We start from the raw sequence: 22,441 nt of genomic DNA on the forward strand, positions 1-22,441 counted from the left end.
TGGTTTCATACAAAAAAAAATGTGGAATGGAATATTATGAAGTGAAAAGTCATTTATTTTTAACACTGTTCAGTGCTACTGCTTCAGTCTTTTTTTTTCTTATCTCCTTTTTTAATTTCTTGTACTGAAATGTATTTTAACTCACTTGATAAAAGTGTACAGATGAAAAGTAGGGGAAGCAATGAGAACAGTAAGTAGATCTCACCATCACACTGTGTGCTGATCTAAATCTTGGGATTTATAGATTACGGTCCCATCCCTTAGGGTAAAAGTTGGAAAACATTTAACACATTGGCTCACTGTTTTCTATGGTAAACTCTCCCATTCGTGATTAAATGGAAAATACACAAAGTCAGAAACTTATCATTAGATCTTATGTATATTTTGGGAAGGTATATGATTGCTGATCACACATCCTGTGGGATGTGGTATGCTAATCTGACTACATTGTCCTTAGTTTGTTGCACAGAATAAGATGATGGAGGAATGTGGTTATAATCCTGTTTTGGAAATATAATGTCACCAGGTGTGTTTGGGTGATTTAGTCTTCAAGAAAAAGCAGTATATGCTGAAAGAACATATTCTGTCCTTTTCCCTGTTACATGCGCCTTTGCTAGGGCTGACTTGACTACAGCAACACTCCATACAGCAGTACTTCTCATCCCCAAATACATAGCTTAGAGCTGTTTCTGAGTTTTAAATATCATATCAGTTCTCTTTCCTGGAGTATTTGTCTCCTTTCTGCTCTCTCTCTCTCTGGGGGCAGACACAGACCTTTCTGTATATGCCTCCCATTTTACTGGTTGTACATATAAACATTTTTTAAAAATAACTTGTTTTCACCAGTCTTTATAAATCACAGTGTATCTTTAAGGTGGCATAATTGCAATGTTTAAAGACCAATATGAGTATGGACATCACTTTTAACATTGTCAGATGAGAAGGGAGCACGCAGTGTACAAAGAAACATTTTAAGTTTTGCTACCTACTAGTTAACTTGAGCTGCAGCCATGCTGCATCAAGTGGGAAAGGAGGTTTTTTCACTAGCACAAAGGCTGGTGAACACTAAATTTTCCCTGTTTAGAGGCATGGAAAAGCTTTTTAAATTTGCTCTTTCCATTGCACTGCATGTAAGAGTTATGTACATACTATAAAAATTTCTACATCTGAAATTATGTAAAAAGTTAGAACTGCTTAACCAAGGAGTAACCTCTCTGAGTTTCTGTGCAGCACAATATCCAATGATGTAGCTTTCTTGTTAATACACAGTACCTTTCTTAATTTGTGGAAATCAAGGTATTGATTCTTACAGGTCAACAACATTATTTATAACATTTATCACAGTTATTAACCAAACAGTAGATTCCTTAGCAGATGTAATATGTGAAAGGATCCCAGTTCCACTGTAAAAGGATCCCAGTCCCACTGATACCTATTGCACAAAGTAAACATTTCTGACAGTGTCAATTCCTTCAGGCAAAGCTCACTTTGTTAAATGATTTTCAGAATTCACAGTTATGAATCAAAGAATAAAAAATCCCAGGGCTTGAAAGGGACCTCAAGAGATCATTGAATCCAACTCCCCTCTAAAGCAAGGTTGCACAAGTAGGATTGTCCAGGCATGTCTCGATCATCTCCAAAGAGGAAGACTCCACAACCTCTCTTGGCAGTCTGTTCCAGTGCATGGTCACCCTTACTGTAAAAAATGTTCTTCTACATATTTGTGTGAAACTTTGTATGTTCCAGTTATTGGCTATTGCTCCTTGTCCTATCACTACATGCTACTGAAGAGTCTGTCCTTGTCTGACTGCCACCTGAGATTAAAATATTTATAAACACTGATCAGATCCCCTCTTAGTCTTTTCTTCTAAAGGCTGAACAGACCCATGTATCTCAGCCTTTCCTAATAATTGAGATGCCCTTCATCATCTTTGTCATCCCCAGCTTGACTCCTTCTAGGAGATCACTGTCTTTTTTGAACTGGGAAGCCCAGAATTGGACACAGTATTCCAGATGTGGCCTCCCCAAGGCAGAGTAGAGGGGAAGGACCACCTCCCATGACCTCTCCAAACTGCTGTCCACTGGGACACCCAGGTTCTTCCCTGCAGAGATCCTCTTCAGCAGGTCACCCCCTGAAGTGCATTTATGCATGTGGTTATTCCTCCCCAGACACAAGACTCTACACTTGCTTTTGTTGAACCTCATCAAGTTCATCACTCCCCAGCTCTCCAGCCTGTCCAGGCAGCACAGCCTCCCAGTGTGTCAGCCATTCTTCTCAGTTTTGTACCACCAGCAAACTTGCTGAGAAATTTGTGGCCAGTTCTTGACCACTCAACAGGTTTATTTAAATATTTGTAGCAGAATAATATAGTCATTTGCTAAAGTTTACCTTCCTGCAATGTGTTAAGAATATTTTACCTGTAACTGGTCATATTATAAACTGCAAGTATTATTCTTATTATTAGTTTTGTTAAGTATTTCTTTTAGAGAGCATTTCATATTGGATGTAATTCAAAATCAATGAACTTTTTAATATTGAATTTATAATTTTCATTAGTTTGCATAATAACCAAAATTTTGTTTAATACTTAACTGTATTGGTGGATTTATAATGGAAAAAATATATAATTTCAGTGTCGTAAAAAGAAGTTTCTAATCTCTGGAGTCTCTTGTTATATGGCTTTCAGTTTTGTGCAATTACATTGTGTTGTACTATGCTATAACTTTCTTCATGTTTTACCTCTTTACTACTTAAACAGTATGCACTCAATATTGCATCACGAAGAGAAAAAAAAAAATTGTTGACATAAAATATTTAGATAATACAACAGTCAAAACAGCATGCAAAAGAATCCATATGATATGCAACCCACAGACAAGCTACCATCTGCATTTTTAGTGCAGCAAGCATCTTGGTTTCAGAATAATAGCGTTTTAATCTTTCTTAAAAAAAAAAAAAAATTCTTGAAATAGTTCCACATCTCTGAGATTTGCATCCTTACTGTACCTAAGTGGAACATTAAATACCAACCTTGGCAACCTTACTTATGGTCATTTTAAAGTCAGGGAATAGAAGAGAGATAGAAAAGGAGGAACTGTTGCTTGAGGAAGAAAAATGCAAATAGGGAAGAAGGAAAAAAGACAAAAAAGGAGACATTTCTACTTGTTCAGGCCTACATTTAGGCTGGACTGTATTTCCAGATTTTCACTGTTGCCTCAATTCTACTTTTCAGAAATCTCAGCTCATGTAATATGGGAAGAACTGAATCTACACTGTTACTGGTAGAGAAGGCTGCAATGTAATAATGTAATATGTAGATTTTTTTTTTTTTTAGGTTTCTTAGAATTGATTGTTAGGCGTTAGCATGGCAATATCCATAGGTTTTTTTTCTCTCCTTGTGATATAACTTGCTAGCAGCTGTTGTGAATCACATTAGGTTTTCCCTCATATTCTGAGAAATCTCACTTTCAGGAAGCATTAGCTAAGCTGATATAGTAAGGAGCCAGCCAAAGCTTTGCTACTTGCAGCTAAGTTTTGATGCTGACTGTGATGTTAACCAGCAAAAAGAAGGTACTCTCTCATAGTGGATAATTTGATGTGCATCCTTGGGTACTTTGCAACATGCTGCCAACATTAGCTCCTTTGAATACAATGTACAGTGAATGGAATTTCAGGCTAAGTAAAGCTTCATTACGTTTTTGGAAGCTTCTTTTACAGGTGGAAGCTGATGTTTAAAGTTTCATTCTTTAATTGACCAAAAATAACAATAAAAGGGATAGCACTTATTATTTCATTGTGTGCCTATTTGCAATATTTTTGGTTTTTTTCTCACAGACTTTCAAGAGGGAGCTGAAAACAAAAGAACCTGTCATCATGAGTGCACTTGAGACTGTGCGACTCTTCCTGGCAGATCAGCCGGTGGAGGGACTGGAGAAGGTCTATCCAGAACCAAGAGGTAACTGAAGACATAGCTGCTAGAAAGATCATCAATGATCAGTGATGATTAAATAAATTCTGCCAGCCACTGTGAGAGCATTCCTTTTACACACCAAGCTCAATCTCAGTATTCAGAAACTGAGCTAAAAAATACAGATGGAAGAAACCCTTAGTGATGCTTTTGAACTGTGTGGAACTAAATAGACGTGCATATTTATAAGTAGATATTGAAAATAGCTTTAAATCTTCTAGATATATCTAGAACTGTAGTCCCATTTGAGATCTGAAAGCTACAGTTCAAACCTGAATTCAACTTACAGTCTAAGTATTTCAGAACTATGTCATTTGTTTAGTGATCATGTATGAAACAAAACAAGAGAAACCAGTACAGCAAAGGCCCCAAATCCACTCAGTTGCAGTGATTCACAGTGATTAATATTTATGTATGTGCAGGACTACTTCATTGAATCACGATACAGCAAGGTGTAGCTAGAAGTTTAAAATACCATTATATACGTAAATGTGTGGGTTTTTTTAATCAATATTGGGGAAAAAATGGATTTGAGAGATTTACAAATAAAAACGCATATAAAATAAATTTGTCATTGGTTTTGAATAGTTTCTAAGTGAGCCTTGAACTTTTTAGGCTTACCCAGGTGGCAAGTTGTTTTTTTTTTTTTTGTATGACAGAGTACATCCTAAAAGTCTCTCAATTTTTATATTTAGAGCTATCACCTGAGGAGAGGGCCCAGAATGTCACTAAAGTTCTCCGAAGGCAAGCAGATGATGTCAGAACTGAGTGGGATAAGCTAAATCTACGTTCTGCTGATTGGCAAAAGAAGATAGATGATGCTCTTGAAAGGCTGCAGGGCCTTCAGGAGGCAATGGATGAACTGGACCTGAAACTGCGCCAGGCTGAAGCGTTCAAGGGATCCTGGCAGCCAGTGGGGGATCTGCTGATTGACTCTCTGCAGGATCACTTAGAAAAAGTCAAGGTATGTGTTGTTAAATCAGCATTTTTGAATATGAAATGATTGGCTAGGTCATCAGGAATTAACTTGTAAAATGAGAAGTGGATTGCTTTGTATCATCGCGATTTACTTTTTTTTTTTTTTTAAGATTTTTTTTTTTTTTAATTGCTGCAATTAAAACAAAATGGAACCAACACTGAGAGTACATATTGCTAATGCATATGAAAGTGCTCTGCAGGAATGTGGAAATATCCTCAGCACATGTAATTCTTAATTCAGGAAATGCAGAGTTGGTAGTGAAGACAACAAAATACAGTAGATAGGAGAATATATGAGGAAGGTAAACAAAACTAATTGTGTTGTTTATTATAGTTTTGTAAGCATGATAATAGCATAATTGCATCTGTTCTTATAGAGTTGAAATATGAGGATATGGTTTTGTTGATTTCTTGTCATGTGGTATTTGCTATCTGTCTTATTTTATAAGTAGACTCCACGTCCAAGATAGTTTTAAAACAAAAGAACTGCCTGGAAAAAAAAAGTATGATTATTTTCAGTAACAGTGCTTATCAGCTTTTAAACTTTGATTCAGAAAATCACCACTTACTGAAAAACTCATAAGGATTTGTCCTTTTTCTTCAAGACTGACAGGGCCAGGCTTTATAAATACTACTGGATTCCTTCATCTAGAGTGCAATAGAGGCGGTTGCCATTTTGATAAGAACAAAGTGCCTCTGTTCCAGTCTCATAAATGGGAACCATTCGTCATTTTGAAAGAGACCTGAGCTGACTGTTATTTTCTCTTCTAGAACATTAGGATCTAAGAAAGAAGAAATAGAATGACTAATGACATGAAAAGTAATGCCTTTAAAAATCAAATGTAATTTTCAAAAAGTAAAAAATTAGAATTATCCTTAAGTTTTAATGATATAGAAGGTTTAATGAATATCCTGCATGAATATTGTGCAAGACAAAGGAAGTACACAGTAGCTGATGGGCAGTTGGCTGAATAATTTGTTTTTCTTCAGCTAAACTCATAAATGAACAGAAGAGATCTATTTATAAATTCTCAGAATGTGCCATCTATTATACCCATAGATTCATTTTTTAATCTCTTGTATTGCTAGAAAACAAAGCAAGTTACTTAATTCTAAAGCTGTGAGCATAAAGCTTTGACTTTGTAATTACAGTGCAGAATCCTACTACAGTTCAGTCCTGGAGGACAGAATAGAATTTCAATAACAGCCATCATAAAATAGGACTCCTAAAACTTACGAAAATCTTGAGGTACTGTCTATCAGTGGACACCTCATTGTTTGCTCTGAGGTGTTAGTATTAGGCAGAAACAAAAAATTCTGCTTTAAGATTTAAAATCAGATGTTACCATCTACACCCTGATTTCATCTCATTTGTACCATATTTACATGAAATATTTTTTTTATGGGCTATTGTAAATCCGTAAAAACATCAGGCAAACAGTAAATGAAAAAACAGAGGATATTCGTATCCTTGCAAGCTATACTTTTTCATACCATATATGACAATTAGAGAGTACTCAAATGGTACTGCACTTTCAACAGCTTCTAAATGATAATTAGTACTACTTAGGTAATGTAGGAACATAGTAGGGCAACAGTTGAATGATATTAACTCTGTGACTACTACAGCTATTGTTCCCCAAAATTCTGTCTTGAATACTTTCATTACTCTAATGAAATAATATAATAATAATAATTCCAGAACAGATCATGAAGATAGATGCATATACTCACTTGGCAATGTAAGTATGTTTGTGTTAGGAATAACCATCAAGAAAGCTACAATTATGCCTGCCATTTAAAAACTGTCCTTTTAAATTAACAAATATATGTTTTGCATCAGTTGTTCATATTTATGACATCCGTTCTTTTCTTAGAGTGAAATCTGTTTTTGAAAAGTCATAAATCAGCAGTAATAAATTACTCAACTCTAAAACAAAGTATTTAAATTATTTAAAATTTTCTAGTTTGTATTTGCTACATGCAAGCTAAGTAGGCATTGGAAACTTTGATCTTGGTTCTTCACATTCTTAGTGTATCTAAGTAAGGTATACAAGTATTTAAATATACTCACAGCCATAGCCTTAATTTGTGGCTTTAATTTTTTCAAAACCTGGAAGAGAGGGTTTAGTTAAAGAGCATGCATTACCTGTGACTATAGCCACAGCAAGAAATGTCATTTTTTCCTGTATTTTTTGCACTGATTTCAGACTATTTTTATATTGATATATTTGTCAAGTAAATTCATTTCTGATTTATGCCCTGTCTTGATAAGTTTAGATATTACCATTATTATTATCTCAAAACCTTTCTACAAAATGTAGTGGATATTTGTATTCTCCATAAGACTTTAATAACTACACAAAAAGTCAAAATTTCAATAACAGCATTACATTCATAGTTATTTGAAAGGAGAATTGTTGTTTTGAGAGGAAAATCAAATTACTGAAAGAATTGTTAGTCTGATGCCTGAAAGTCTTAGTAAGATTAGGGAAACTAATATGGAAACATACATGAAAATAGTGTGTAGGAGTCAAACCAATAGTCAGATGAGCAACAGCATCTGCTTTGGCTGTGCTACAGAAATGAGCTCCTAGTCTAAAGTAGAGTTCTTTCAGTGAAGACTGAAGGAACAGGAGAGATTTCTGGTAGAAGGACAAGTGGAAGGAGAGGAAAGTAAGCTCCAAACTGCACAGCACTGAGTTGATTCCATCTTAGCTTGCTCTTTCTGACTACCCAGTCCTTGGCTCCAAAATTCCGCTAGTCTCCCAAAGTAGCATACATGTTTAAGAATGGGAAATAAGTTAAAAACTATTGTATAATTTCTAATGTATAGTTCTAAAATGTGCTTTATTATTTGTGAGGATCACTGAGGATCACTGAGAAGCCTCAAATCTACAGGAGATCAAAGGCAAAGTAGTTGCCTTTGATATCTCCTATTTGGCCCACACATGGGAAGCGGGATTAACACGCACCTGATTACTGCTGTTTTCATCTTGATGCTTGCTTTCTTCTTAGTAATTGATTTTCTCAATGTTTAAACACTTTTACTTTGCAAAAGTTTGGGTTAAAAAGCTAAGTTTGCTGAAGAAATCAGAGTTTATATGATCTTCTGTTAAAGCTATTTTTAAACAGTAAAGATTTATCATTGTAAATGATATTATCAGTCAAGCATTATCAAACTAATATATATTACATTTCTCATCTTTGCTGGTTTTTTTGTATGATGTGTTTTTTAATGACAATGACTGATGATATTGCAGTGCAAGGTAAAATACCTGTTACCTTCTATACATCTAAACACCCCAAATATCTTCTGAGCAGATTTTAATGTTGGTCACATAGGCTATTGTGATTGCATTTCTTGAGAATCATTCTCATGATGGAGATCACAGAAGCCTTCTTAAACCTAAGCTGATAAATAGCTTCCTAGGGAATAACTTTCCCTAGTGCCATTTGTCACTGTTCTCTTTAGTCTTAGTTGCTGGAGCTATTAAGGCCACGGTGTGATGTCAAACTCGCACAGAATAACTAGTTCTTGATCAGCATTACTGCCTTATTATCACAGATCCTGGGTCTATATTAATGTAACAACTGGTATTTGGATCTAGTTCTGAGGACAGGAGATCAATAGTTTGATACTTCCACACAGTAATGCAACTTAGGCTACAGACCATCAATAATCAGCATAAATTCATAGCTCTGTACTTCTCTGTCCTCTGTTAGTCTCCTTTTTTTCTTCTCACAGATAGGTGATCTGTGGACTGAAAAGCAACTTTCTTAATAACACACGTTCTTTCTCTCAATCTTCCAAGCATGTCTTTCTGTCCTCTAAATTTAAATTGTCATTTGGACACCTCAAATTCAGCTCAAGCCCAAATTAATCCATTAATTGTCCCCTAATATCCATTGGCTGATCATTTTGATTGTAGCTCAGGTTGTTTTTTGGGTTTTACTTATTTCTGCAACAGATTAAACACGTGCTTTCTTCTCACAGTGAATAGCTCATTTTCTGCATATGCCTGTAACGCTTAATGTCACATCAGACCACAGCACAGATTTTATATTAAGCTTTTCCAAGTTCTGATACATACAATTATACCTGTCTCATCCATTCTGTACCCTTTCCATGAATTGGCAGCAGAGCCACTTTTCCTCTCTCCCCAAAAGATGCTCCTTTCCTCTGGTAACAAACAAAAGCTTGATAACGGTTATGCTATTATTAGTGTGCAACAGTAATTACCTGCCATACCAATACCTTCTCACTGACTTATTGTCTGTAGTCAGCTGATGAGAAATACCAGCAGCAGTGAATGCTGTTGATTTTTAAGGGAACATTTTGGAGGACATTTTGGATTTTGATATTTTCTGACTCTGAAAAATTATCTGAAGACTCAAAGCTACTCTTTTGGGATGCTGTGCCCAGAATTTTGTGACTAGAAGTCAATATAATTTTAGTGTTGCAGTTTGTCTCTTGTTAAAAGTAGTTCAGCTCCTCCAACATGCTTGAGAACACAATGCAAAGTGCTTTCTCGTGTCTTAGCAATATCTGCTTCATCACTGACAGCATGGAACGTATCCAGGTCAGTTTCCTGTCATACGTAATAAGTGAACAGCAGAGCCTTTGGACTCTGAATTTCTTTCAACCACTTGAATGTAAACAAAATGTCGCTCCTCCTTGTTCCAGGCAGAAGCATGGTTAAAAAACCCCACCCACCAATTAAGAGCTGAATTGCGTAGCCCTATTTTCAGTAACTCCGTTCTACTAGAGACTGATTTGTTCTCCTTTATTGTCAAATGAAGAGGGTGCCATGATTCAATATGGAAATCGTTAGCAGTAAAAAGCAGAGCAGAATTTAGTGCTGTAGGCCTTTTATTTTCTTGTGAGCAGTTTTCATGCAAGTCTGAATCTTGCTCCTTAAGAACTGGTTGTAGTTGTTGCAGTTTCACTTCTACAGCTATGGACATAGCACCTTCACAGAAACACTTTGCACATACATTATGAATTATAATATATTTAATGTAAGTGCATCCATAGAGTTTGTAATGATTTTTTCTCACAACCCATGCCACAATTTTTGCTATTTTTCTACAAAATTGTGAAACAAAAAACCATGAGAAATTCACTTGAGCACTGTATAAGTAGCTATTCTTTTCTGAAATACATGCTGTTTATTTCAGGCTTTCTTCAGCATAATTGCCAGTTGTTTCTGCTGACTAATATTTGCTGGAAAATGTCAGCCTAAAACTTCTTTCTAATTACAAACTGAACAGTCTCTGTTGATCTGCTCATCATCTACTCCAAATTGACTTTCTCCATGCTCTCAGTCCTTTTGTCCTTAGGCATCTCTTCTCCAAATGCGATCAAAAGTAAAATAACCCCCAAAAATAATTAGCTAAATTTAAGTTGTGTTCATATGGCCATAGAAAGAAAAGAAATAGATTTCACAAGGTTAAAATACCACTTTCTTATAAGCACTCTCATACTGAAGCAGCGACCTGAACTAGTGGACCTTGAATGATCATAGGCAGTTCTTTATTAAGAAGAAAAAATAAATCATCTTGTATTGCTCTGTACTTCATTCTGGTACGGTTCAGATGCTGCTTTGCCAAAAAGAGGTATTTTGAGAAAGTGGACTCTTGCTAGATATTAATAGCAACCCTAGATCCATTAAATTTTGGTCAGATTGTAAAGTGATGCCTATGTTCCTGTTAATTTTATGCCGAGATAAAATTAAGTGAGCTGTTAGAGATCATGCAATCCAGTCTCTAAAGTAAAATTACATTATTATACATGCTGCACATTTTGAGATATTTGTAATTATTTCCCTACTTTAATACTAGATGCAAAATTCTACCTTTTTTTTTTTTCCTTAACTTGCCTCGTATTTTGCACAAACTCACTTTTGTTCCACATGAAAACCTTTACATCACCCAGACAGCTTCCTACATTTCCTCACTTTTTTTTTTTAATGTGCACCACTGTTGTCATTGCTGTCATAGACATTTGAAGGGAAAATCTCTGTTGAGTAGAGTTTGCAGCCAGCAAACCTATAGAAGTAAGTCTTAAGTAAGCCCTTAAATACCATTTCCACAATTTCAATAGTCACAGGCTAGAATATATTTTGACTATTAAAGTATTACTCCCTACTATAGATAGACTCCCTATTATTCTTAAAAACATCAAAATAACAAAATATCCCCTACAGAAAGTATTAGGATATAGGTCTTTATTATTATACCTTTATTAGGTATAAAGTATAGGTCTGAGGTTTGGTTAAGTATTATTGATTTATTTGTCTAGCTAGAAGATGAGAGCATCCCTTGGCTGAAGGCTAAATAGGAAAATACGATGCCTGCCATGTAGGAGATGAAAGTGTTAAGGTTTCCTTCAGGCTACAACTGATGTAATAACTGTTACAGATGCTACTCATGTTTTCATTCTATGATAGAATCACGCAGTGATTATTTCTGATGTCTCTTTAGACTACTTTGAAATGCATATACTTTTTTCAGTTTAATTTGAACTCCAGCTGCCTGACACCAAAGTCTATAATCAATTGGAATTACATTGTCCTACTTGCCTTATTAAGTCTCTTAATAAGTTCTGTGCTGGATTCTGTGATTTTTAAGAAACAGTTCATACAAAGTAGCCATTTCCTAATTCATTTGCAGCATTCCATAACTCCCCCAAATTGTTCCTGGATGGAGTAGTGATCCTCTCTACAAACAAATTTTGTAATTGTAAAATATTTGTATATATAATTTGTATATATTATAAATATAATCTATTTGTAGATTAGAGATTTTTCTAAGTAAGTTCCTTTTAAAAGAGAAGAGATCGTATGGCATTTTAGAAGACTTCAGTTTTAACTGTAAAATAAACAAAAACAAATTTCACGAAATATCAAAATGGCCACAAGTTGTGCCAGAGGAGGTTTAGATTAGACATAAGGAAGAACTTTTTCTCTCAGAGAGTGGTCAGGCACTGGAATGGCCTGCCCAGGGAAGTAGTGCAGTCTCTGTCCCTGCCAGTGTTCAAGAGGCGTCTGGATGAGGAGCTACAAGACATGGTTTAGCGGCTTGTGATAGCAGTGGTAATAGGAGGACGTTTGGACTAGATGATCTTGCAAGTCTTCCAACCTTGTGATTCTATGATTCTATGAAAAAAAAACATTTTAAGGCTAATATAAAATAGAACATCAGTAGTATACATCAGAATATAATAAACTATTTTAAAATAAACTTTAATCTCACTTATATCTGATTTAAACTCATTGGAAAACTTTGACATGCTATAGATGTCCCTATTTTTATTGAGGAATATTTTTGTGTATTTTAAACTTTACTGCGTTTGCTATGATGAACTTGATGTTTGTTCATTTTTTTTTTTAAATAGTATGATCTTTCAGCATGTACATTGTCTGTACAGCCTGGTATGAATTATCTTTTTAAAGCACAGCTTTACACAACAGAGAACTTACTAGGTTTGTTTAGTTGACACTATTGGAGGCAAATTTAGTTTTCTAAGGTTTGTTTCTGTGGAGCGTTTCATCAGGTAGCTGTACCAGTTTATGTTAGTTCTGCTATAGTTCTCAGTTTGTAGGAGGTGGAAGTTAAGCGACTGTATTCTGTGGTCTTTTAGTCTCATTTTAACAGCTTGTGAATTTATTTTCTCACATGAAAAGAAATGTAATCACAAATGGTTATGTAATATATAAAAGCCATGTTTTTGTAACTGGTACAAGTTAAATATAAATGTCTCATCTGTCTTATTTTGTTGCTTTGAATTCAGTCACAAAAGATTGGAGAGTTTGCTATAACAATAAATAAGACAATGAATAAATAAATTCATTTTAAATGTGTAAAGCAAACCATCATTCCTTCTGCGGACTCCTTTTGCAATAAAAAGCTATCCTTTTCTGATCTCTTCTGATTTAGGTGCTGCTACTTTAATTATACTCAATATTTTATGGAAACTAAATTATATAATTTTTACCATATTGCTATGCCTATTTTAATGAGCAATATCCCAATACAATATCCTTTCTTTTTCTTTTTCTTTCTTTTTTTTTTTTCTTACATAAGATAGGCATGAAAATGATGAGTTGGTAGAGAATTAAAATCTTAGAATAGTCTTATAAGATTAAGACTGTCCTTGACTATACATACTAAGAAACAAAGACATTGATGTTGCTTTGCTATAAAGGAACAAACAAAAAATGAGTATTCTTTAATTAATTTTTTTGAGAATGACAAGTGTAAGCCACAGTGCCTTGGAACTAAGGAGTGTTTTAGGAAGGAACCAGCGCCTGGACTCCAGCTGCAGCAGATTTCACTTGAGCAGTTTCACTCTTCACATGCGTACATTTGCATCTTATGCAGTCTAGCTAGAGTTGAAAACAAAAACTATTCAGGAAGAACTCTTTGAAATCAAGTCTGCTGGTAATTGTGAAAGATAAGAGACTGATTTCAGCTGAAAGGAGAATGAAAAGAAGCAGATTTACAGAGAAGCTTAAAGACAATGGTATGATGCATTTCAAATGAAGCATTTCCTATCCTTTTTTAATCGTATTTTTGCATCGTCATTTTGTGAGCATTTGTGAGAAATGCTTGTATCTGTTGGTTGATAAAAGGGGAGCTGTAATATTCCCTACAGTACAGAGGCCTTTACATAATTCAAATCTTTTTAGCATCCACACAGATTTTTCTTGCATCTTCAGATCAAACATCTATACTAGTGCTTGTGAGTATGTCTGTGTATCTGTATAATGGTGTGTGTATGCAGTAGTTGAAAACCATCTTCCAAAGTTCTCTGCATACAGATTATCAGTGTACATACCTTGCCTAACCTGTTGCAGAATCAACTTCAATCTTACTGATATTTCCATGTGTTGTATCCTAACCAAAAGTATCTTATTTTTTGAATGACTTTTTCTTGCATTAGCTTATAATCGGTAGCTTAATACATAGCTTTTTGTATAGAAAATATGAATTTTCTTATGTGAAAGGGAAGTATTATTAGACCAAACTAATTAGTATTTTGGATAAAATGTACACCCCAAAATCAATGTGCGTAAGTGAATCAATCAATGAAGTTGTTAATTAAAACAACTGGCTATCTTCTCTTTGACTTGGGGCCATTGGGCTGAATAATGTAAACTTTTTCCTTGATGTTAACTGTAGAAAAGATCCTGAGCTCTAAGGAAGCAAAAAGGCTACCGGTAAAAAACAGAAATCTTTTCAACCTGCAGCCTACTTTGGTAGCACAAGCTATTATTAGCACAACAGTTTTCATTTAAAACTCGAATTTTGCCTCACATGAACTCACCCTACTGATTTCACTGGGAGCTCAACATGCACATCTGCAGGCAGAATTTGACTTTTTAAGTATTGGTAATCTCTGATCTCGATTCCTGATAGCCTTCTGAGAGAAGTGACTAATACATGTATAAAGACTTGTCTCCCTTTTTATGCTTCTCAAGTTCAGAATCGAGGTCAGACCAGAACATTTTTAAGAGATTGCTCTTTATCAGTTTATCAGAATAAGAATGGGACTTGATCTTTTAGAAGTAGAATTAAGCACTGACGTTCCAAACCCAAAGTGGCACAGATAATGTACGCAGGACCTCTTGCGTTTATCAGAGCATTTTATTTTATTCCATTTGCCATATAAACACAGCACATATAGCCACTGATCTGATAATCAAGTATTAACATTTCTGGACTTGACATTAAATTGGATATGCTCTGTGATTCTGTTCCAAAGCCTTCTTTTTTTTTTTTTTTTTTTTTTTTTCCTGATATCTTGGAAATGTAAACACTGACCAAAGAGAGGGAAAAAAAATTACAATATCAGTAACATTATTTTCTTTCTACTGAAGGACCATTTTGTTTAGGCTTCCCTAACTCAGTGTGGCTCAGGGAAGTGGGTGGGTAAAGGGAGGCAAGGTATCTTCAAGCAGCAAGTGTAACAGAACTCCTGTGTCCTAGTGATCAACCACATTTCATCTGCTGTGGACATATTTCCAAGTAGAGAAAAGAACATACTAGAATGAATATAACCAGAGCCAAGTTCTGTGAGAGACATAAGGAAAGAACAGGGTAAGGGATGCTAGAAGTGCAATTTAATGCTGTCTGCTTTCTGTGAGGAGGATTATTTTATGTTTTTTCCTTGAAGAGGTCTGCCAGCATTGTTTTTAATGAAATCTTTGCTTGAAAGCATTAGTTATCCTATTCCCATCACAATTGTGGACAATAAGGATGTACTAAGATGTTGTACCTACCAAGTATCCAGATTCTGTAATGATAATTTTACTGTGACATTGGTAAATCAATGAGCAGAATAAAATCAATTTATCAAGCTCATACACTGGTACACAGTAGAGATTTAGGCACTGCTTGAAGTAGAGAATACAATGAATGTTAGATTGCCTGGAATGTTTATCAGTGACATGCAGCACTGTAATTTTCTCATTTTAATGTTTATGTATTTAAAGCCTAATAGAATTTTATTTTGTTTTTTCATCCAAGGTTAACCCATAATAAGCCCTGATAATTGCTGCTTAGTGCTCCTACAGTGCTTCTCATGTTCCAGCTAGTGTGAGTTAATCTTCTCAGCTTCTTTCTGGGACTGTAATAGAAGTAGTATTATCCCCAATTTACAAATATGGCAATTGAATCAGTGAAACTAATTTGTCCAGACAGCAATGCAGCTCAAATTATTTTTATTCTCTTAGGCTTTTACCTGCAAATTGTTTTATTTTAGTACAGTTAAATTGTCTGGAGGATTAAGAATGACAATTTTCATCAGCTTCAGCTGGAACCACAGCCTGTTCTCCCTGCAGATGTGGCAGTGCAGCCTCCCATCTAAAAGGGTTTCAGCCTGAATGTCCAGGAAGCCACTGCTTTAAACTCTTGGACATATTTCTTTTCTTTCTTTGTCTTTCTTAGTGTTTTATTTAAGCATTTTTTCTTCCTACATTGGCCTAAAAAGTAAATTGTTCTGGCTTACATTCTACTAAAATTTAGCTTTAGAATTTAATTCCCTTCTGTGGCATTATTGATGATGTTCTCATTAGAATAAAGAATTCCAGGAATTTCCACTTCAACATTTTGACTTGGAGTTTCACCAAGTTACAACATTAATATACGAAATGGAAAATATAGCCTTCACCAAAGCACTTCATTCTGTCTGATCTGCGCTCTTACGGAGGTTAAAGATTGGATAGACTTTTAATATCACCTTTTGGCAGTAAGCTGTGTGAAACACTTTGTGCTCCTTGCTAAAAGTAGTCTGTATATACTTTTTTATTAGAGAAGAGGGGAAGAGGATTTGAAGCTTCTGATGTGAATTGTTTTAATGTTAGTTGTGTGTAAGAGTACAGTCCATGTCGTAGTAGTGTCTAAACTGGCTATTGTATGGCCATGCGAGAAATCCACATTTTTCTTCCTGAGCTTTGCAGTACGAGGCCTGCCTACTGATGTCTAGAAGCTGGAGGTGATTTATAAAATCATGATACAGCTGTTGTAACCTGTTATAAGCTGCTTTCTTTTCTTCTTTTTTTTTTTTTTTTTTTTTTTTTTTGTCTCTTAAATACTATATTTACCTTTAAAATAGCATGCTGCCTTACAGCACAATAGGAATTTACTTTGTAGTAGCTGTTTTGTCAGGGCAAAGAGAATTCCTGTGAGCCTCTGTTGCCTGAAGAGCTTTAGGTAAGGAACATGGGTTATTCAACCCTGTATGTTTGCTTATGTTTAATGTACTCATACATTGTTTACCAGTAAACTAGTAAAGGCTGATTAAGTGTTATTAATAGTTTAAAAGTGTGTTTGACTGAACTTCAAGGACCTGAGCATATACAGCTTTTTAAGTGATTTTAGTGTTAATGGTGCTGAATGAAATCATACTGTAGGAAAAAAAAATTGTTCATAAAAATTCCTACATTTTTGCAGTGTTCTCCATGTAGCGTGTCTTAGACTTTCAGATTACACTTGGAAATGCTTCAGGCTTCTCACATTTCCTAGGCACTCCATCTCATGATTGCCATATTGGCTTCTTGGTCACAGAGTTACAGCATGACTGGCTTCAGTTGTGTAAAAAAACAGAGTAGAACTGTTAACGGACACTTTGCCATGTCATGGCTATAGTTTTAACAGCACAAATTATTAGCTAAACTCGCTTATTTACTTTTCACTCTCCATGGTGGAGAACAATGTTTCAGAATAAATGACAAGTCCTAAACACGGATTGTCTCTGTTCGGGGGTTGCAAAACTGTGTATCAGCTGTTGATTAAAAGATAAGAGTTTGTAGCAGCTCTGATCTTTACGAAGGGATATGTGTTTCATGATAGATCTATGTATACATATAATAAACTAGCTGAAAAATACAGCTGGAAGTGACCTTCAAAGATCACAGAATCACAGAACTGTAGGGGTAGGGAGGGACCTCTGGTGATCATCAAGTCCAACTCCCTGCTAAAGTGAATTCCCTACAGTTGAGGAAGATCACCAAGTCCAACTGTGTGATCACTTTGGGGCTAAAGTAAAGTATACTATTGAGGGCTTTGACCAGATGCTTCCTGAGCACTGACGAACATAGAGCACCAACCACTTTGCCAGGAAGCTTTTACCAGTGTTTTCCTTTTCACTCTCACAGTAAAGAGATCTTTCTTGATATTATTCTGAATGTCCTCTGGCTTTTTTGTTTTAAAAATTTAGAAAATCAATACACAATATTTGGTATTTATTTATTATATTCAAATTTTCATATTCTTACTAAAGGGCATTTGATTTTCTTTCTCCCCTTATGTGTTTTTATTTCAACTATTTTTATCCCTGAAAAGGATTTCTATTCTACTCTGGTACCTTTTTGCTTGGTCACTTCTCAGTTTATAACAACAATATATGGAATGGAAAATCAAATCAGCCGAAATCCATTTTGTTTCAACAGTGTGGGTCCCCAGGAGCGCTAGAATCAAATAAAAATACAATGTGAATTTAAAAGGAAGCTAAGTGCAGCAAATTGGACTAGCAGCTGACAATCTCAGGTTTCATTAAAATTTGAATAAGTGTACACTAAACCTATCAGAAAGGAAGCTGATTCATTTTTAATTAAAAAAAAAAAAAAAAAGCAACAACAACAAAAAAAATTGTTCAACTGTCCCAGGTATGATGTGAGAATTTGTTCCACCTTTAAATGCTTTAAATACAAGCCTGAAAATGTATACTGCTACATGGATATTTCTTTGCTTGAACCATAATGGAGCTAAGGGAGAAAAATGTCAGTGCTAGAACCTGCTGTGGGTGAGGTATAAGAGGACTTCACCTCACTATGCTGCTCTGATTTAGCTGCAGCTGGCATAAAACCCCCATAGACCACAAGTGCATTTGACACCTGAGAACTTCTCTCTCTAAGCCATCCCATATGTTCAACACATTGCCAGATAACATTTTCTGTCTTTTTTACTGGTTATGAAAACTGAGGATTAGCACAGACTAGTGCTAATGGGACACACTTCTGTATGAGTGAACTCCTTGAGAAACTCAGTGAAAGTGTATGTTGTCTTCTGAAGTCTTGCATGTACTATCTCCAGGAGGAACTGTCCTTAGGATTGTTTCTGATTTTCCTTGTGCTCAGAGCAAACCTGCATAATTGTGTACATGTCTCTCAGAGATTTTCCTAAACATAAGTCAAAGTGTTATTAAGGCCCTTCAATAGGCAAAAGTAACAAAAAAAAAAAAAAAAAAGTAAACCTATTCCCAAGATATATTTTATTCCATAAATATTTTAGATAAGTAGGAAACTGTAAGAATGGTGGCTGGATTTGAAAATCGTAGTTGAAAATCTCAATTACTTGTTTCAACTTTGCGACTGAACAATTGTATAATAATTGCAGGTAAGTAATTATTAGATGGTCTCTGTTTACTGAGTATAATTTTTAAAACAAATGCAGCTAAACTCAGTGCTACTGAGATATACATGAGAATATGAGTTAGTTTGTACATGCTGTTGTGTTCCTTTTATAGATGTGGTAAATGTTGAGCAAGGATGATTTCTTGCTTGCAGTACAGCAGCTTAGTTGCAGTCTGTTCTGACAAGGCACTGAAGTTCTCTTTTCTGGACCACATTCAAGCTTATATGATAGTTGAGATCAGTAGGAATCAGTTCAGTAAGAGAAAAAAAACAATTTTAATGAAGCACTACCAATTTATAGTAGCAAAAAATGAATAAAATCCAGCTTATATTTTACTTCAGTTTTTCTATTTGCATGAGGAATGAGTCTTGTTCTGGGAATATCCTTCCTCTTTGAGGTGTATTTTCCAAGTGGCATAGAGGAAATTAGTCACGCTATTCCCTTAACTCCGGGGGGCCAGAAGTTACAGACTCCTGATTTAATTTTGGTTGGATTCGTGACTTCTGTGTTTGGCTTGTTATCAGCTGTTGCACATGTGACTGAGGGAGAAAGAGGTCAAAAAATTGAAAACGTGCACTGTATAATCAATATTCCTTTCTGAATTTTCAGTTTTGATTTCTGTGATGGGAACTCCCTGATGCTAGCAAAGAATATGATATCTCTATTGTGATTGAAATGAGTTCATTCACTGTATATTTTCTCTGCTACTCAAATGATGCATGAATTTCCTTTCATAGTTTCAAGGAACCAATTTATGAATTCTAAACAAAAACATTTATTTTACATGGTCCTGACAAAAGACATCTCCAATTGATGTGGTCTTTAAGTGTAAAGATGTAGACTTTTCTATCTTTAGCTCCCTTCTGAACATTCAGCAGCTTTTAAAGAGGAAGTTGGTGCTTTTCTGTATGTTAGGAACCACTAAAATGGAAATAGAATGGAAAACAAACTAACAAAAATCTCACAAAAGAACAGTATGATAGGGCAGGTATGGAAGGAAGGATGTTTAAAATAAAACAAAATTATATTTCAGCAAATCACCAAATCTTTGTTTGTAGAGTTGCTATTCTAGAAGGTGTGCTGTCTGGTGACTTACTTCTTTTCAACAGGATACTCCCAGCATAAGTCATGCAATGTGCACAAAAAATTACCTGCAAAAAAGAGGAAGAGGGGCTAGTCTGCATAATCTAAAATAAGTAAGAAACCAATCTGCTGGCTCTTAAGTTCTAAAAAGGTTTGTAGAAGGCTTCAAGAGATAGATAAGCATGGAAAGCATATCACTCATTGTAATCATCTGGGGTTAAAAATACCAGAGAGAAAGAGCTAAGGTGGGAAAGTGAAAAAATTTAGTTTGAAACAGAAATATAATGTGCACTGATCAGAACACAAATGGAAACGAGTAAGTAGGAGACTCTGTAACATCCAAGTTACAAATTACAAAGATAGGAAAGAGTAGATGTATGCTATAAATGGCATAATGCTGTTTTTAAGAAAGTTAAGAATCAGATCACATAGGTGAATTGATTGTATCAACAAATCACCTGAAATCATTTGGGATTTGAAATTCCAGCTCCAAAGAGAAAATATGAAACTGAGATAGTAACTGGTAACAGATTGCAAGAAAAAAAATTTTAATAAATGCCATGATAGGGCATGCTTTGTAGACTCCCCTTTTAAGTGTCAAAAATTGCTTCTTCATGGAGTAACTTCTCAAGGTAGCCACAAATTGGGAGCAAACATAGCAAGCAAATTCCTTTCATAATAAGGATCATTATGAACTAACAGTCAGCATGTCTGTAGGACTAAAACAAAGCAAAACAAAAACGATCAACCATCTATCTCAGTGATGTTCAGTTTTCAGAATGGGAACTACATGCAGATGAGGAACCCAGCTTAAAAGAAATCAAAAAGAGTAAAATTTGAATGCAGCATGGAGACACTGCAGTGGAAGCTGAAAACAAATCCGTATCTTCTAAATGAACTTGTGGAAGACCTAGAAAGGTGGGAGGGCTAAAAGAATATATAAAGAGTATATAAAGAAAGATATTTGAAGAAAAAGGATCCATAGAACAAATGTTAAGTTTGAGATTGCCACATCACCAGAATCAGATACCTATCTTGTCAAGAGTACTAAAGAAATTAAAGAATAAAATAACTGTAATTACTAATAGTATTTTCTTGCTTAAAACAATTTTATTTTGAGGAATGGAAAGTAGCAAATTTGATAAAAGTTTCTAAATAATGCATCTAGTCAGGTATATGGGCCTGCAGACCAGGGCATCTGGGAAAAAGTAGAATATTGTAGAAGAGACAACATAGCTTTCATAAAAGTAGGTGTGCTAAGAAGGAAATAGAGAGCATATCAACAAAGGGATGTTGGCCTTTCAGGATTCCAAAAGATTTTTAACATGTCATCAAAGAATCTAGGTTCTGTGGGATAAGGGAGAAAGTCTTGATGGGGTTACTTATTTCCTGTTAAAGATGGAAAATAAAAGTCATAGGTAAACAGCTCATTTGCCTGATGAAAGAGATTGTGTTCAGGAAGGATTACTCTGTCCAATATGCGTATAAAGGAGCTGTAAAGAGAATGGATAATGCGCTGACACATCTTGTTGATGATACAAACCTACTTAAAGTCCTTTAGGTAAGGATGGTTTGTAGACAGCTATAGAAAACCCCTAAGTATTGACTGGCAGTAAAGTGGCAGCAGTGAAAATCAGTGTTGATAAATGTCAAGCAATGCGTGAAGAAAAGGAATCCCAACTTTATATGCACAGTAATGAGTTCTCATTTAGTTCTTTTAAACATTCCTTTAAGCACTCATGAGAGATCTTGAAATTGTAAGCCCTGGTTCTCTGAAAACGTTGCTTCAATACCCAGCACTGTTCAGAATGCCAAATCAAACGTTAGAAATCCTTGGTAAATTTGAAAATATCATTATACTATAATATAAGACTTTGTAGATTGTAGGCAGTGATCCAGTCCACCACTTAAAAAAAACATCGCGAACCAAAAGTATGGAAACCTCCTGCACAAAAACAGAATAAATAGATCAGGAATGTGATCTGTCTTGTGTAATTTTGTATCTGCCAGGTAGGCGTCTATGTATGAGCTAGCAGTCTAGTCTCCCAGTATAGTTTATGAAAATCTCAGCTTAGTCACTGCAGTTTAGAATGTGATTCATGCTATCTGATAGCAAAAGCTTGTGTTTCGTTCAACTCCTGTTTTAGTTTGCTACTGAGTATAAAGGGACTATATGGTGACTGAAGAAAAATCTTAAGTAAAAGGCTAAAAAAAAAAAAAGAAAAACAGAAAATGGTTCTTCAATGTAAAGACTGAGCTTATAGACTATTTTGGATGCTTATGTTTTATGTTCAAAAATCAAGTAGATAATTTCATGTAAGAGAAACCCATCAAGATCTGATTGACAAACAAATTGAACTTCTGGCTCCAGAATCTTTGAGCATAAATTGAGTGTAACAAGGAGCAGGAAAGCTTATGCTTTCCCTAGCCACTCCTTCTTCCCCAAGTAAATACGCAAAGACTGCTCCAAAAGTAATGCCTCCTATTTACTT

At 35.1% G+C, this 22,441-nt stretch overlaps 1 protein-coding gene across 15 annotated transcripts in view; it reads left to right on the forward strand.

The window, feature by feature from the left end:
• The window catches only part of DMD (dystrophin), a 1,154,126-nt gene that overhangs the window by 969,120 nt on the left and 162,565 nt on the right, over positions 1-22,441 (forward strand). For all 15 annotated transcript variants that reach the window (XM_085210257.1, XM_085210277.1, XM_085210286.1 and 12 more), the window contains 2 exons: positions 3,836-3,956; positions 4,664-4,932. In XM_085210257.1, coding sequence (XP_085066383.1) covers positions 3,836-3,956; positions 4,664-4,932 — 390 coding nt within the window. The remainder of the gene's footprint in view (positions 1-3,835; positions 3,957-4,663; positions 4,933-22,441) is intronic.

This window comes from Meleagris gallopavo, chromosome 1 (genome assembly GCF_905368555.1).
Source record: "Meleagris gallopavo chromosome 1, MGAL_WU_HG_1.1, whole genome shotgun sequence".
In the NCBI taxonomy this organism is placed as follows: Eukaryota; Metazoa; Chordata; class Aves; order Galliformes; family Phasianidae; genus Meleagris; species Meleagris gallopavo.